The sequence below is a fragment of the Callorhinus ursinus genome, unplaced genomic scaffold (genome assembly GCF_003265705.2).
Source record: "Callorhinus ursinus isolate GAN/ISIS: 27379988/994484 unplaced genomic scaffold, GSC_fseal_2.0 scaffold4, whole genome shotgun sequence".
NCBI classification, from domain to species: Eukaryota; Metazoa; Chordata; class Mammalia; order Carnivora; family Otariidae; genus Callorhinus; species Callorhinus ursinus.
Genome location: NW_027397066.1, coordinates 126,498,058 through 126,514,944, shown reverse-complemented (window position 1 = coordinate 126,514,944; position 16,887 = coordinate 126,498,058). Strand labels below are relative to the sequence as shown.

Sequence of the window (16,887 nt, the reverse complement as noted above, 5' to 3'; positions counted from 1 at the left end):
ATGGTTCAACAGACTTCTTTCTGAAAGCAGGTCAGGTTGATCAGGTGTCACTTGGGGGATGGTGGGGTTGAAAAATTCCATCAGATTTCAGGGTGATCAGATATTGAGGGTGGAGATTCTTTCTAACCCGACTTAGCAGAATTCTTGCTGAAACTCAGAGATGCTGGCAAGGACAGGGCCTGGTTGAGAAGAGGGTTCAGAGGAACCTGACAGAAGTGTGGTCAAGGAGAGAATCTTTGTCAATGTTAGCAAAAATAGTTTTTCTACTTGAAAATTTGCTTTTTGTCTTTCCTTGGGAGATTGCATATAACTATGTTCCATTTTTTTAAATTCTTTTTTTTTTCATTTGTTTTTGTAGGAGGTTTATTTTAAGCTTCATATGAGTAGAATAGTAGGGTATACAAGTCAAATCCATTTGAAAATAATTTCTTAATTTCTCTGTGGTAGATCATATAGTTGCCTTTTCAAGTCATGGATAAATAAAGTTTGCCCTTAACCTATACGATAAAGTTTTGTCTCCTTCTCATGGTTTGCAAAGCCTTTAATAGTCTAATACCTGCTTACCATTTATATGCTTATTTACTCTTTTTATTGTTCATGCCTAGAAATCCTTTAATTTTATTGCTTTACTGCTTTACTCAGTGTCTTAAATGAGTCGTGTTCTTTGACCATCCATTCTTTTACACATCTTTTTAAAAATTTTTTCTGCATGTCATCTCTCTGTGTCCTTAATCTTTCTCTGTTTTGCAAATGAGTATTTATTACTAAAGTCCAAACTTGAATGTCAGCATCATCCTGCTACTTCCAGGTGCTTCCAGGTATTTTTAGGCAAATCATGTAATTTCTGTATTTTCCAGTAATATATTTATCTCTAAACTACACTTCAAATTATTTGCAAAAGTCTTTAAAATATTCCCAAAGTGGGGACGCCTGGGTGACTCAGTCAGTTAAGTGTCTGCCTTCGGCTCAGGTCATGATCCCAGGGTCCTGGGATCAAGTCCCACATCAGGCTTCTTGCTCATCGGGGAGCCTGCTACTCCTCCCTCTCCCTCTGTCTGCTGCTCCCCCTGCTTGTGCTCTCTCTCTCTTTGACAAATACATAAAACCTTAAAAAATGTTTAAAATATTCCCAAAGGGTACACAAAAAGCATGAACAAATGGAAAAACATATTTCCTAGAATAGGAAGACTCAACATCATAAAGTTGTAATAACTTAACATTTCTTTTGGATAGTTTATAAAATTAGTGAAATATCAAGAAAATACTAACCAATCATATTTCTTTTGGTGGGGAGAAAACTAATTAATTGTCCAAGCTTAATTATTAAGGAAAAGTACAGCAAAACACATAAAAATATCCAGGAAACCTCTGTAACAAGCAATGAGAGGGGATTGACTCTACCAAATACTAGAACATATTACCACATGTCAGTAATTTAAAAAGTGTAGTATTGATACATGACAAGATAGGCTGACCAGGGGGAACAGAAAAGAAAATCCAGAAATACAGGAAATTTCATAAAGTCTTTAGTATATTATAACTGATGCATCTCAAGTCAGCAGGGAAAAGATGGTCTATTCAATAAATGGTGTTGGGACAATAGAAGATTGACCTGGGGGGGGAAAGTTGGAGCATCAGGGAATTTAAAGTATGGATTAATTAAATAGGGGGGAGAAAAGCCATAAATAAGTACTAAAAGAAAATACAGAGTATTCTTCTGTAGCCTTAGATTGTGTAAGAATTTTCTATAATTTAAAATCTAGAACCATTAAAGAGAAAAGAAAGGCTAATAGTTTTTACTCCATTAAAACAAACAGAAATCTTTGTGATCAAAAACCAAACTGAATATCATAAGCAAAGTCAAAATCATATGACAAATTGGAAAAAAATTATTTAGAACCAGAGCAAAGGTAACATTGCTAACATATAAAGTTCTCCTAGAGAAAGATAGAAAAAGAAAGTCCAATAGAAAAATGGACAAAAGACATATTCAAACATTCATAGAAAACTAAGTTAAAAGTTACTAGAGGACCCCTGGATGGCTCAGTTGGTTAAGCATCCAACTCTTGATTTCAGCTTAGGTCATGATCTCAGGGTCGTGAGATTGAGCGTCAGGCTCTGTGCTGGGTGTGGAGCCTGCTTAGGATTCTCTCTCTCAACCTGTCCCTCCCTCCCCCCCTTTGCTATCCAAAAAAACAAATTACTTTAGATATATAAAAAGAGACTCAACTTACTTATTTGCAAGGGACTGCAAATTGAAACTATCCTGAGATAGTTCACTAAGATATAAGTGACAAAAAGTATGGAACAGTATGTATAGTGCATATTAGTAAAACGAGTAGGAAAATGAGAATTTGTGTGTATATGCACGAAAATACGCTGGGAAGATACATTATAAATTAATGACTGATCCCTTGATTGTTGGAAATTATGCAGGTGAGGACTAGTGGTAGGAGGAAACACACTACATACTGTTTTTTGTTTTTTAAGATTTATTTATTTTAGAGAGCATGAGCAGAAGGACAGAGGGAAAGAGAACGAATATGAAGCTGACTCTGCGCTAAGCGCGGAGTCTGACACGGGGGTCGATCTCACGAACCTGAGATCACAACCTGAGCTGAAACCAGGAGTCAGAGGCTCAGTCAACTACCCCATACAGTTGCCCCTACATAATTGTTTTATATTAAAATCATGTGAATTGTAGGGGAGGAAAAACTTTTTCCTTGACCCTCCTAGAGTCCCTGGCGGGGCCTGAAAATTAGACTGACAAATAGAGATTAACAGAAAAAAAGCATATGTATTTAATATGTTTTATGTTACAAGGGAGCCTTTATAAGAAAATGAAAGACCCAAAGAAAGGGTTAAACCTGAGTGTTTTTATACTAGGTTTGATGAAGAGTGAAAAGTCATGAAAAAACACAATAGGACAGAGGGTATGAGTTAAGGGTAGTAAACTGGGGGAAAATTAGCAAGACCTGTTCATTTGGATTCTTTTCGGCATAAGGAATGCTCCTTTCCTCTAGGGTTTAGAGAGGACACCTGTCACATGAGAGGCTTTGGAGAGCGGGGGAGATCAGAGAGGTCAGATAGTTCCTCCAGCACCTGCTTTTTCTTATATTTCCTTCATCTTAAAATACTCAGTATGCTGATGTGCCATATTTTGTGGTAGTGCGTTCTTTTTTTTTTTTTTTTTAAAGATTTTATTTATCTATTTGACAGCGAGAGAGGGAACACAAGCAGGGGGAGTAGAAGAGGGAGAAGCAGCCTTCCCACTGAGCAGGGAGCCCGATGCGGGACTTGATCCCAGGATCTTGAGACCATGACCGAGCCGAAGGCAGACGCTTAACGACTAAGCCACCCAGATGCCCCGTGGTAGTGTGTTCTGAACCCTATCAAAATATATTACCCTATTCAAACAGTGCTTTTCAGTTTATTATATGGTGAATGTATAGTGCATATTATATATACGACTTGTTTTCCTCACAGGATTGTTCCTCTTTGTTATTAAACTTAAAAAATTTTTTTTATGGGACGTCTGGGTGGCTTTTGATTTCATCTCAGGTCTCAATCTCAGGATCATGAGTTCAAGCCCTGCCTTGGGTTCCGTGCTCGACGTGGAGCCTACTTAAAAAAAAAACAAAAACAAACCCACCTTTTTTTTTTAATAGCTGATTTTTTTTTAAATAATTCTCTTAAGTAGTTTTCTTATTATAGCCTGGGCCTTATTCTTGATACCCCTCCATTAAGATTGTATTAAGGTAGCATTTAAGAACTTAGGTTTAACCGGAATATTCAGATTTGTAACCAAGATGCTTTGTATAAAATAGATAGTAAATATTTATAACCTGATAAATATTAATAACTTGACTTTATTGTATCTGTTACCTTATACCATTGTTGTTGCAAGCTGTGGGATTAGAGCCTCTATAAAAGATCTCTTGTGTGGTAGTGATCATTTTGAGCTATGCTGATTGATATCCCATGTAGGAAGATTCAGCTGTTTTTAAAAATACCATATTTATCAGCTATGAAATGTTGGCAACCTGAGAATTAGAAGTTAGTGTGTCATATTCAGCTGATATTTCCATAGGAAAATAACATACCATGAAAAGATGCATTTGCTTGAAGAAAAAGGCCAGTTCTTAAACTTTTAACATTTAAAAGTCTCAGTTTTTATAAGTTAAAATCTTTTAAATATATGGATTAATAATGTTAATCTTTGATGTATTATCTTTTATCTCTTAGTAAATTTGAGTACCAATTAAGCTGAAAGTAATGGCAAAATAAATGTAGTTATTAGCTCATGAGTATCTTTAACTCTAGTAGTTTATTGAAGTGCTTTCCAAACATTACAAACAGCTATAGATTAGCTATCAAATGATTGTGAAGATTAATGACTAGTCTTTTAGCTGGGTAATTTAGAACAATATCTGGTAATTAATTAGGAATTATCAGTCACAAATACCTTTAGGAAAAACGGTATCAAAAAAGATAACAACAATGATAATTGCTCAGTTGCCATTTAGCTTTTAGAGTATTGAGGTAAATTAAAGAAAAATTCCAAAATCAGGTTCAGAATTTTTAAAGAATTTCTAGTATTCATATTTACAGAAGAAATAATAAACAAGTTGGTTTGCTTAGGAAATACAAAGCACTATTTAAAACAGATTTGACTGCAAATCTGTATAATACAGAAGGAAAGACACTCTCTGTGGCAGATTCAGGATGTACTTTAGGAAAGTGTACATTGCTTTGAATTGAAATGTGTATTATGATTATGATTATGATTATTTTAAAGTAGGCTCCACATTGGGTGTGGAGTTCAAGGTGGGGCTTGTACTCATGACCCTGAGATCAAGCCGTGAGCTGTGATCAAGAATCCAGTGCTTAAACTACTAAGCCACCCATGTGCCCCTGAAATATATATTATATAAACCATCTTTTGCTCTTGAAATTTTAACATTAAATGATATTTTTTAATCTTCTTCTTATTTATATACTTACTTTTAAAGTTCATTTAGGGGAGCCTGAGTGGCTTATTGGTTAAGCGTCTGCCTTCGGCTTGGGTCATGATCCTGGGGTCCTGGGATCGAGCCCCATGTCAGGCTCCCTGCTTGGCGGGGAGTCTGCTTCACCCTCTCCCTCTGCCCTCCCCCCAGCTTGCGCTTGATCTCTCTCTCTCTCAAATAAATAAGATCTTAAAAAATAAAGTTTACTTAAGTAGTCTCTACACGCAACATGGGGCTCAAACTCACAACCCTAAGATCAAGAGTTCCACACTCTTCTGACTGAGCCATCCAGGTACCCCGAGCTCTCTTTTTGTACGTCCAGTTGAAAGTTTGTCTGCTAGTCTTGAATATAGATAGAAGGTGACAAAAATATATTACACAAAATTACACTTTATCTTTAGAATGAAGAGTCTCATATCAAATGGTTAAAAAGACTATGTTGATAGTCAACATAAGTTGACTTAAATTGTAACTTAATGAATACTAGCAAAAGCATCATGAAAACAGATCTGTATGAGATAATTTGTGATAGCAAAAATATGTATCTTCTGTTGGCTCTGAAGAGGGCAATAGAAATACAAGAGAAATTCCTTAAATTAAGTATAAACAGTAGAGTAGGTCAGTTCTGTGTAACACCCTACAGTTGTTCCCCCTTACCCATAGGGAATGTGTTTGTTCCAAGACCCCAGTTGCTGCCTGAACTATTTTATAATTAGTTATTGTTGTTACACTCTTACTGTGCCTAATTTATAAATAAAACTTTATTATAGGTATGTATGTATAGGAAAAAACATAATATATACGGAGTTTAGTACTATTCATTAATAGAACAAGTATAACAATATACTATAATAAGTTATGAGAATGTGGTCTCTCAGAATAACTTATTGTACTCATCTTCTTCCTGTGATGATGTGAGATGATAAAATGCCTATGTGATGTGATGAGGTGAGGTGTATATATGTAGGCATTGTGATATTGCATTAGGGCTATTGTTGACCTTGTGACAATACATCAGAAGGAGGATCATCTGCTTCAGGTGATCCTGGATCATTGTTGGAGATTGGATGTCAGGAGCACGTGATGTCAATGGTTGGGAATACTTGATAGTTGGAAGATTGTTTTTGCAAAAAACCTTTTGGAAGAACATTGTAATGGGAAGTTGTTGACTTTATTTTTAATGCATCAAAGATTTGCTGCAGAAGTTGTAATCCTTCGGTGATCAGATGTGTGACTTTAATGCTCTCTTCCTTCAGATGATCATATTCCATAATTTTGTCCTTTATTGCTGTGCCATTTGAAATACTTAGGCAAATTTTTGTATGTTTGCATTGCTGGTTCTGCTTCCATTTCTTCTTCCTCTGTAGATGATTCAACAAGTTTTTTCAATTCCTCATTTTTTAACACTTTTCAGTGGCTTTTCATATATTCTTCCACTTCATCATCAAGCATTTCAGCAAATCCTCTCCACTAACTTGTCTTGCTGAATGAATAATTTTCCTGACTTCTCCATCAGCCCTGGGAATCCTTTAAAATCGTTCATGACTTCATAAGTTCTTCCAGCAGGCATTTACAGGTTCTGGTTTGAATTCATCCATTGAAGCCTTGATGAATGTTATTGCATCAGCAATAATGAATGATTTCCAGCATTGCATTATGTCCAGATTAGGGTCTTAGTCAGTTGCTGATCAAATGTAATCAGATACCAGATGGATGAATGTGGCACTGATAAACCAAATGATGTCCTGGTCAAGGGGCTGAAGCAGTGAGGTTATATTTGGAGGTAAAAATGCAATCTTAACGTTTTAATTTTCAATACCAAAATTCAGGTTTCAAGGTGACCAGGTGCATTGTCTATAATAGGACTTTAAATTCTAACCCTTCCTCTTCTGAGTATTTTTTTTCACTTCTGGGATGAAGCATTGGTGGAACCATTTCATTAACAAGATGGTTGACACTCAAACTTTCTGATTATATTGCCAGAACATGGGCATATACTTTTCGTTTTTATTTATTTTATTTTATTTTTTTAAAGATTTTATTTATTTATTTGAGAGAGAGAGAATGAGAGATAGAGAGCACCAGAGGGAAGAGGGTCAGAGGGAGAAGCAGACTCTCTGCTGAGCAGGGAGCCCGATGCGGGACTCGATCCCGGGACTCCAGGATCATGACCTGAGCCGAAGGCAGTCGCTTAACCAACTGAGCCACCCAGGCGCCCCTCGTTTTTATTTTTGAGAGCATGTGAGTTCTTTGCTCTGTACACTATGCCTGGCTTTATTATATGCTCTGTAGTGTTGCCACATAGTACCAGAGTTTATCTGTATGTTTTATGTTTTATGCCCTGGTGCCTCCTTTGCATTTTTATGAATGTAGGTTCTATTGGACATCTTCCGGAAGAGCCCAGTCTCATTGCAGTTGAAGACTTGCTTTGGATGGTGTCCTTTTCCTTTAAAAAAAAAAAAAAAGTTTCTTAAAATATTTATTTATTTATTTATTTTTAATTTTTCTGCCACGCTATTTGATTTTATTTTTTAATCTCTGCGTCCAACATGGGGCTTAATCTCATGACCCCAAGATCAAGAGTCACATGCTCTACCGACTGAGCCAGCCAGGTGGCTTGGTGTCCTTCTCCCTAATCAACTTCTTCCAACTCTGCCACAAATGTGCCAGCAGCTACTTCATCAGCAGATACAGCTTTTCTAGTATTTTTTATATTTTTCAGTCTAGATCTATTCCTGAATTTGTGTAACCATCCCTTGTAGTAAATGGGTTGGTGTCACTCTTCAGGGAATCTCTTCCTGAAGTCTTCGTTGAAGCTCAATGCTTTCTGGCACAACATGTTACTATCAGTTGGAACACGTTTACCATTCATGTCTTCCACCCACAGATTTAATGCCTTTTCCATCTTAACTAAGCACTTATCACACACTATGGCCATAACTTTTGTGGCCTTAGGTGTGACAGCAAGACTAGTACAATTTTTTTTTCCTCTTCACAGTTTCATGGATAGAAGATTCTTTCCTACTGTAGATCTCAGCAACCTCAGCATATGAATTTTTTCTTTTCCTTTTATGAAGTTGAAAATTTCTACCTTTTCACTTAAAAGAAGGACTTTATGGCTTCTCTTTGGCATATATCAGTTACCAGCATCACAACTCTTGCACTTTGGGACCATTATTAAGTGAAATAGGGTTACTTGAACACGTGTACTGTGACATTGTGACAGACGATCTAATAATTGAGATGACTACTGAGTGACTAATGGGCAGCGCATGCAACATGGACATGCTGGACAAAGGGATGATTCACGTCTTAGGTGGGATGGAGTGGGATGGTGCATGATGCTACTCAGAATGGCACACAACATGAATCTCATGAATTGTTTATTTCTGAAATTTCCCATTTAATATTTTTAGACTGCAGTTGACCATGGGTAATAGAAACTGTGGGAAGTAAAACCATGGGTAAGAGTAGGGAGACTCCTGTATGCTGCGAATACAATAAAGTATTATCAAAGTTTTGTTTAGCTGAGACAACTGTGTTAGTAACCTTAATAAAAGCATTAATATAAAACTGTGAATGCTTTTATTCAGGACTAGTTTCATTTTACAGATTTTTTTCTAAGTTTATACCTATTACCAAATAACTCAAAATATATAATTACTTGTAGTATTTGGATGTAATCATGTAGATCAGATATTAAGGTTTCAAGATATCCATTAAATTCCTGTTGTATACCATTTTAAGATGACAGTTGGCATTCATCTTAAAAATTATGTTGGGCAAAGATAGTCATAGGATTTTGATATTTTACTCTACAGTTTTAATACACTGAATGAATTTCATAGTGGCAGTACCATAGGTTCTAACTTTCAGTCCCAAATCTGTTTCCTTTATTCTTTAAAACAATGTTCAGTATAGGAACATACTTGGTTTTGGGATGGATTACAGTATTTTTGCTGATAACTTTCTTTTGTGATACATATGTTAGTTGAACCAGGGTAGTGCTCCCTCCTCCCCCATTAGGGAATATCACTTTTGAGTTTGTCAGAGGATGAAAATTTATCCTTACTCTACTAATTATCCAATGTTCCAGCTTATTTGTTATTTGGATTTATTTTAAATTTTTTAAAAAAGATTTATTTATTTGAGAGAAAGAGCACACCCAAGCAAGGGAGGGGCAGAGGAAGAGGGAGAGAGAAAATCCAAGCGGATTCCCTGCTGAGCTCAGAGCCTGAATTGGAGCTTCATCCCAGGACCCCAAGATCATGACCTGAGTCAAAATCAAGTCAGATGCTTAACCGACGGAGCCACCCAGGTGCCCCTGGATTTGTAGATCTTTTTATGACTTGGTGACCAGTAATGCAATGGAAATAGCATACATTTAGAACAGTATACCAGTGAACATTTAAGCCTGCTGTTTGACTGTGGTGAGACCAGCCTTTGGATCTGTTTCCAAACTTATTGCCCCAAAATTTGTCTTTCCCAGCTACTTAGCCTGAGGATGGACTTCAGAAAATTTCTGAGCCTATTACTGTCTATTTATCTTGGATGGTTCATGTATGTATACTACCTTTCTCCCTAGGATATACCCCTTTTATTTTCTACAAAGTTGATGCTTACATTAAGCAAATCTTTGGCATTTTGTATATATAAAATTCTATATTTTGAATATATTTTTATTTTTTTGCTCTTAATATCTTTTATTTGGGAGCTACAGATCTTACTTATTTTTAAGTCTGTGGTCACAAAACCTCCATTTGTTGTTTTTTTTGTGTGTGTTTTTATTTAAATTCTAGTTAACATACAGTGTAATATTAGTTTCAGGTGTATAATGTAGTGATTCAACACTTCTATACATTATCCATTGCTCATCATGACAAGTGCACTTCTTAATCCTCATTACCTGTTTAATCCATCTCTCCACCCACCTCCCCTCTGGTAACCATCAGTTTGTTCTCTGTAGTGAAGAGCCTGTTTCTTGGTTTATCTCTCTCTCTCTCTTTTTCCCTTTGCTCATTTTTCCCCCCTTAAATTCCACATATGACGAAAATCATATGGTGTTTGTCTTTCTCTGACTTATTTTTCTTAGCATAATTGTTTCTAGCTCCATCCATGTCAATGTAATTGGCAAGATTTTATTCTTTTTTATGGCTAATATTCCATTGTAATATATACCACATCTTCTTTATCCATTCATCAGTTGATGGAAATTTGAACTCTTTCCAATGTTTAGCTATTCTAGATAATGTTGCTATAAACATCAGGGTGCATGTATCCCTTTGAATTCGTAGTTTTGTATTCTTTAGGTAAATACCTAGTAGTGCAATTGCTGGATCATAGGGTAGTTCTATTTTTAACTATTTGAGGAACCACCATACTGTTTTCCAGAGTGGCTATACTAGTGTGCATTGCCACAAACAGTGCAGGAGGGTTCCCCTTTGTTCACGTTCTTGCCAACACATGTTGTTTCTTGTGTTGAATTTAGCCATTGTGACAGGTGTGAGGTGATATCTTGTTGTAGTTTTGATATGTATTTCCCTGATGATGAGATGTTGAACATCTTTTCATGTATCTGTTAGCCATTTGTACATCTTCTTTGGAGAAATGTCTATTCATGTCTTCTGCCCGCCTTTTAATTGGATTATTTGGTTTTTTGGGTGTTGAGTTGTGAAAGTTCTTTATATATTTTGGATACTTAGCCTTTATCGGATACGTCATTTGTAAACATCTTCTATTCTTAAGGTTGCCTTTTAGTTTTGTTGATTGTTTCCTTTGCTGTGTAGAAGCTTTTATTTTGATGAAGTCCCAGTAGTTATTTTTTGCTTTTATTTCCCTGGCCTCATGAGACATATCTAGAAAGAAGTTGCTACAGTCAGTGTGAAAGAACTTACTGCTTGTGTTCTCCTCTAGGATTTTTATGGTTTTAGGTCTCACATTTAGGTCTTTAATCCATTTTAAATTTATTTTTGTGTTTGGAATAAGTAAGTGATCCAGTTTCATTCTTTTGCATATTGCTGTCCAGTTTCCCCAGTACTGTTGGTTGAAGAGACATTCTTTTTCCCATTGGATATTCTTGCTTTCTCAAAGATTAATTGACCATGTAGTTGTGGGTTCCTCTCTTGGTTGTCTGTTCTGTTCCATTGATCTCTGTGTCTGGTTTTGTGCCAGTACCCTATTGTTTTGATCACTATAGCTTTGTAATACAACTTGAAGTCTGGGATTTTTGATACTCCTATACTACCCATTTTAGAGAAGAAAAACTTATAAGCAGCAGAAAAGTCAAGTGACTAGCCCAGAGTCACATAGGAGAAATGAAAAACAAGTTCAAGGGTCAGTTTGAGGAACTCTCCCAGATAGTAGAACCAAAAGACAAAGACATGGAAAATAGAGAAATAGTAAGAAAATTAGAGGACTATTCAGTGCAGTGTCAAAAGATATTAATTCCAAAAAGTGAGAATAGGTGAAAAAGGGGACGAAGGTAAAAAGTAATTGATTCAAGAAAATTTCCCAGAACCAAGGGTATTTGTTGCTAGATTGGAAGGGCCCAGTGGATATTTAACAAAATGGATGAAAATTGACCTATGTTGAGAATCAGTGTGAAATTTGAAAGCACTAGGAGCAAAGAGATTTTATAAGATTTTACAGGGAACAGAATAGGTCTTATAAAGGATCAAGAATCAGAGTAGGCTTAGACTTCCCAACAATAAGCACAAAAATAAGAAGGCAATGAAGAAATACTTTTCAAAATCTGAGGTTAAATGCTTTCCATCCTATGGTTTTATAATCAATCTATTAATCAAGTGTGATCTCAAAACTTAGTTTATATATACCCCTTTTCAAGAAGGTACTGGGTGATATACAGCACCAAAAGGAGAAAATGAAACGAAGAGAAAGATATGGGACATAAGAAACAGGAGAGGTGACATAGGAGAGAGATAAGAAGAGATCTCCAGGACAATGATGAAGGGAGATCCCAGGATGGCAGCTGTGTAATAGACATATGACAGTCCTTCTAAATTGGAACAGTTTTACTTAACAGATATAGGGGGAAGCTACTGTCAATGAAATGCCAGTTGCCTTTTAACAGTTTTTTTTTTTAAAGATTTTTTTTTAAAGATTTTATTTATTTGAGAGAGAATGAGAGAGAGCACATGAGAGGGGGGAGGGGCAGAGGGAGAAGCAGACTCCCTGCTGAGCAGGGAGCCTGATGCGGGACTCCATCCCGGGACTCCAGGATCATGACCTGAGCCGAAGGCAGTCACTCAACCAACTGAGCCACCCAGGCGCCCCTTTAACAGTTTTTTTTTAAAACCTGAGAACAAATTACTTAACATGTGATAGGCCCATATTCTTAGAACTACTTGGCTTGTCTTGACCACGTACTGATTCAGTTCATGCTCTCTCTTCTAGTCCTCCTGCCTGGATCACTTGAACATTCTCACTTCACTCCTTGAAAAAGTGGTCTCCTTTGATTTACTTCTGAGAGTAGAGGTAGACCGTGGTGAGAATTGGGAAATATAAAGTAGTCTACTTCCTATACCTTATTCATGCCAGGTATCTGTTACCTGTCCCACACTCATAGATGCTTCAATTCTTCTGACCTACGTATTTCCCAGTATTTCCAGATGGCCTTGCCAACAGATTTCCCAGGAATAGCCTTATGTATTCTCTTAGAGAAACTGAAGCCCTGTTCCAATTCATAGATTCTCTGTAGCTTGTCTTCTGGTAGCCTTTAGTTAATTATGGTAATATTGCCCTTTCCTCATAAAGCTGGCTAGGTTTGTGCTGTACTAGCTTCTCAAACTAAACACGATAAGTATGTTCACTATATAGGTAGTAGAACTGTTAAAAAAAGAAACAGGTAAGGGCGCCTGGGTGGCTCAGTCGTTAAGCGTCTGCCTTCGGCTCAGGTCATGATCCCAGGGTCCTGGGATCGAGTCCCACATCGGGCTCCCCGCTCAGCGGGAAGCCTGCTTCCCCCTCTCCCACTCCCCCTGCTTGTGTTCCCTCTCTCACTGTGTCTCTCTCTGTCAAATAAATAAATAAAATCTTTAAAAAAAAAAAAAAAGAAACAGGTAGGAAACAATAGAAATGCCAAAATAGTGATTTCCTCTTGGTGGGGATGGGGAGGTTGAGGATGGGCACATAGAGGAATTGTGAGGTAGTGGTGTTCTATTTCTTGGCGTGGGTAGTAGGTATATGGGATTTAAAAAGATTATTCTTTAATCTGTATGTATAAATTGTACATATTCATGTTTTGATATATTTTAATATTTTATGATGAAATTTTAAAAATTCTTAATTTGAGTAAAATCAAAGCAAATGATTATTGAAAACTAAACATATACACCGTTGTTGAAATAAAGGATCTGTTTTCAAAATCACTGTGAGGTTGGTAGTATGAAACTTGCCTTCCTTAGACAATAATAATAGTCACATCAGTGTAGAAATGATCTTCCTAAAGTCAGTTTTCTAAATAGACTAAATGATACTTTAAGAAATAAGATGTCTTCCACTTACTTAGAATTTTCTGATGGCTCTCTCACAGTCAGAATAAAATTCAAAGTCTTTAATACAGTCTATGATTCTCTATAACCATGATCACACCCTACCTGTGTGACCTTACCATCTACAGTTCTCTTTCAAACATCCCAAGCTCATTTTGGCAACCAGGGACTTTGCATTTGTTTTTCCTCCTGCCTGAAACTCTTTTCCCTTTGATATTCATGTAACTTGTTCTCTCACTTTATTTTTATTTCTGTTCAATGTAATAAATATCCTTAGAGACCTTCCCTAGTTACTCTAAACATACCCTCCCACCTAACCTGTCATCTTCAGTTATTCTCTTTTTTCCCCTTCAAAGCTCTTACTGTTACGTGACATTATTTTATATTTTTGTATGTTTTTGTTGTCAGTTTCTTTCATTAGAATATAAGTTCCATGAAAGCAGGGACATTGTGTTTTTCATCACACAGTGCCTGGCATGCTTTGGATGTTCAGTACATTTTGCTGAATAAATAAGGAGGAATTGGACAATTAAAATAACTTAGTTCAGGGAACTTGGCTTCCTCAGTTTGTAGAGCATGAGACTCTTAGTCTCAGCGTCATGAATTCAATCCCCATGTTGGGTGTAGAGCCTACTTAAAAACAACAACAACAACAACAAACAACTTAGTTCAAGAAAATATTTGCTTTCTGGTTATAAAAGAAATTGATATTAATGTTTACTGTGCTGTTTTACTCTTTAGTGTGGGATATATGCATTTCATTTTGAAATATTAAAAAAAGTTTCCCAAAGATTTACAATTAGGAAAATGTTTATTTCCTAAACATTTCTCTCTTGAGCTGTATCCCATTATGATATCATCATACTGTATATATCCCGAGTAAAGACTAGTAAATTGCTATAGAAAAAAATGTGTGCATAACGCATTATTTATACATTTGTTTGCCTTTTACCCATGTGTATACATGCCTATGATTCAAAAAGGCCTATGGATCTTTGTGCACAAATAATCATCTTTTGTTGTCATTTACTACCACCCTCCCATACTACAGCTCAATAAAGATTTGTTGACTAAAGGTTCAATTTACTGTATATATTATAATAGTGTAGATTACAGGAACAGGCAGTTCTAGCATTGTTAAACTTAATTATACCTATACTTTCTGCATGTATTACATTTCTTTTTGAGGGATGTTTCCTATTACAACACCAGTGGAAATCACATAATGGTGGCTGTAATAATCTTTGATAAGAAAATTATCAAGGTAAATGGTTATAAGGCTAACCATGATAATGGGGATGTTCACAGTGCCAGTTACATAGTAGTCACTCACATGGAAGTGGAATGGAGGGATGGATGGATGACCTGGAACTTTCAGGTTATTTTGACCAATTTAGACTTTGAAAATTGTGGTTGTTAAGGCAAAAAAAAAGAAAATTGTGGTTGACCTTTGGGGAAGGGTTGGATTCTTTTTTCATTGCTGAAAGAATTTGTATTAGCTTAGTAGGAAAATGTTTTACTAACTTAATAAATATATGGAGAGCTGTTGTAATAGTGGGCGTAAATTTTTTTTTTTTTTTTTTGCTCTGTTGAGGATAAATTATGGGGAAATGGGTTTTCATTGCAGTTTAAACAATGTATTATTTAGTGCACAAAGCCCTTCACAATGGTAAGTATATATTTAGATCCTGGTACAAGTTATAGAGGTCAGTAGAGTAGTGTATTCTTTTCATGTACATGTTTAAGAATAGACTAAAGATGTTCTTATTGTGGTTTAATGCTGTGCTACCTGTCAGCATCAAGTCTGGCTATCATTTTTTTTTTTTATTATTTTGTTTTTTGTGATTGACTTACTTTTTATTTTATAAGATAAGGATATTCTAGGAACATTACTTTATTGCATTATATAAAACATTTATTTGAAAAATTGTTAAATATTTTAATTTTATATTCTGTATGCTCTTCCTTTTTTTTGTTGCATATTTTGACTGATTTTATGTTTTTCATCTAGGTCACTTTTGAAATACACAAAGAAAATCTTGCCAATATGTTCAGAGAACACCAGGGAAAAATTGATGAAGAAATAGGGCAATGTTCAAGTCCAGTTGAAGCAGTCTCTGCCATTAGCAGGGATGTTAATGTTTCAGTAGCATCCCAGCAATCAGATATGAAGGCTTGTCCTGTGTCTCCTCATAGCACCAGAAATAGTGATGAAAAGTCAACTGTTGAGAAGACAGTTTCAGTAGACTCTGCTTCCATCGTTGAACTGCAAACTCCTAACCCATCTAATGAAGAAAGGAAAACTGGTCAAGAAAGTCAGGAGTTACTAGTTGAAGTCCCTTTAGAAGAAACATTGATAAATGAAACAATTAATACAGGTGATTTAGAAGTATCCTCTGTTATGATAGAAGGTGAGACTGTTTCCTCTAGTTCTTTTAAAACGAGTGTCACAGGTATAATGACTGTTAGTGAAGTAACTGCTTCTATAAGTTCTCCTTCAGAAGAGGATGCCTCAGAGGTGCCAGAGTTATTGGATAAGTCTATGGTAGAGGAAGATGATGACAATTATGTAGAACTGAAGGTGGAAAGTGGTCCTACTGAGGAAGCCAGTCTACCCACAGAGCTCCAAGAAGATAGTTTGTCTCCAGATGCATCTGAAGGCAGTGGAAGACTGGACATGCTTAGTAATGACAACAAATTAATCTTTCAAGAGCAGGAAGCTGTAAGTAAGAAGCAAACTGACAGTGAAACTCAAGATTCCAAAGATTCTGGAATCTTGACTATGACAGCATCAGGGTCTTCGGCTACATCACCAGATACTACTGTTTCCCAGACACCTGCCCAGTCAGACATTGGTGAGATGCTAGAGGAAGGGAAGAAAGCAGCTAACTTGGTGAGAGAAACCAAATTAATTGGTGATTCTCCTGTCTTTGAGTCTCCTACTACTTCTGAGCAGAGGATTGCTAAATTGGATGTTTCCAGTGTTGCTACAGATACTGAGAGATTGGAATTGAAGGCCAATACAAACATGGAGGCATCTCAACCCCATCAGCCTGTGCCTGAGGTGATTATATTTACTGTCTTAGTGCAAGGGTATACACTTACATTTTATTTTATTTTGGAGTTGGTTCATACCCTATTTGCAATTATATAAATATAATGAATGTAAAGATTACATTTGTTATCTTTAGCACAAGATTTTAGTGTGAGTTCATTAAAGGCAGCTTTTATTATTATTTTCACCACAGCATCACCAAAAGTTACTACTTACAAGTTTTAGGATTTTAATAATTCTAGTTTATAAAACGAATATTGGAAATACTTGCCTTTGCCCTTTATTTGATAACCCAATCATAGTTAGTACATTA

At 36.1% G+C, this 16,887-nt stretch overlaps 1 protein-coding gene across 4 annotated transcripts in view; it reads left to right on the top strand.

The window, feature by feature from the left end:
- The window catches only part of LRBA (LPS responsive beige-like anchor protein), a 742,782-nt gene that overhangs the window by 177,966 nt on the left and 547,929 nt on the right, over window positions 1-16,887 (top strand). For all 4 annotated transcript variants that reach the window (XM_073892352.1, XM_025874296.2, XM_073892351.1 and 1 more), the window contains one exon: window positions 15,531-16,583. In XM_073892352.1, the coding sequence (XP_073748453.1) occupies window positions 15,531-16,583 (1,053 nt within the window). The remainder of the gene's footprint in view (window positions 1-15,530; window positions 16,584-16,887) is intronic.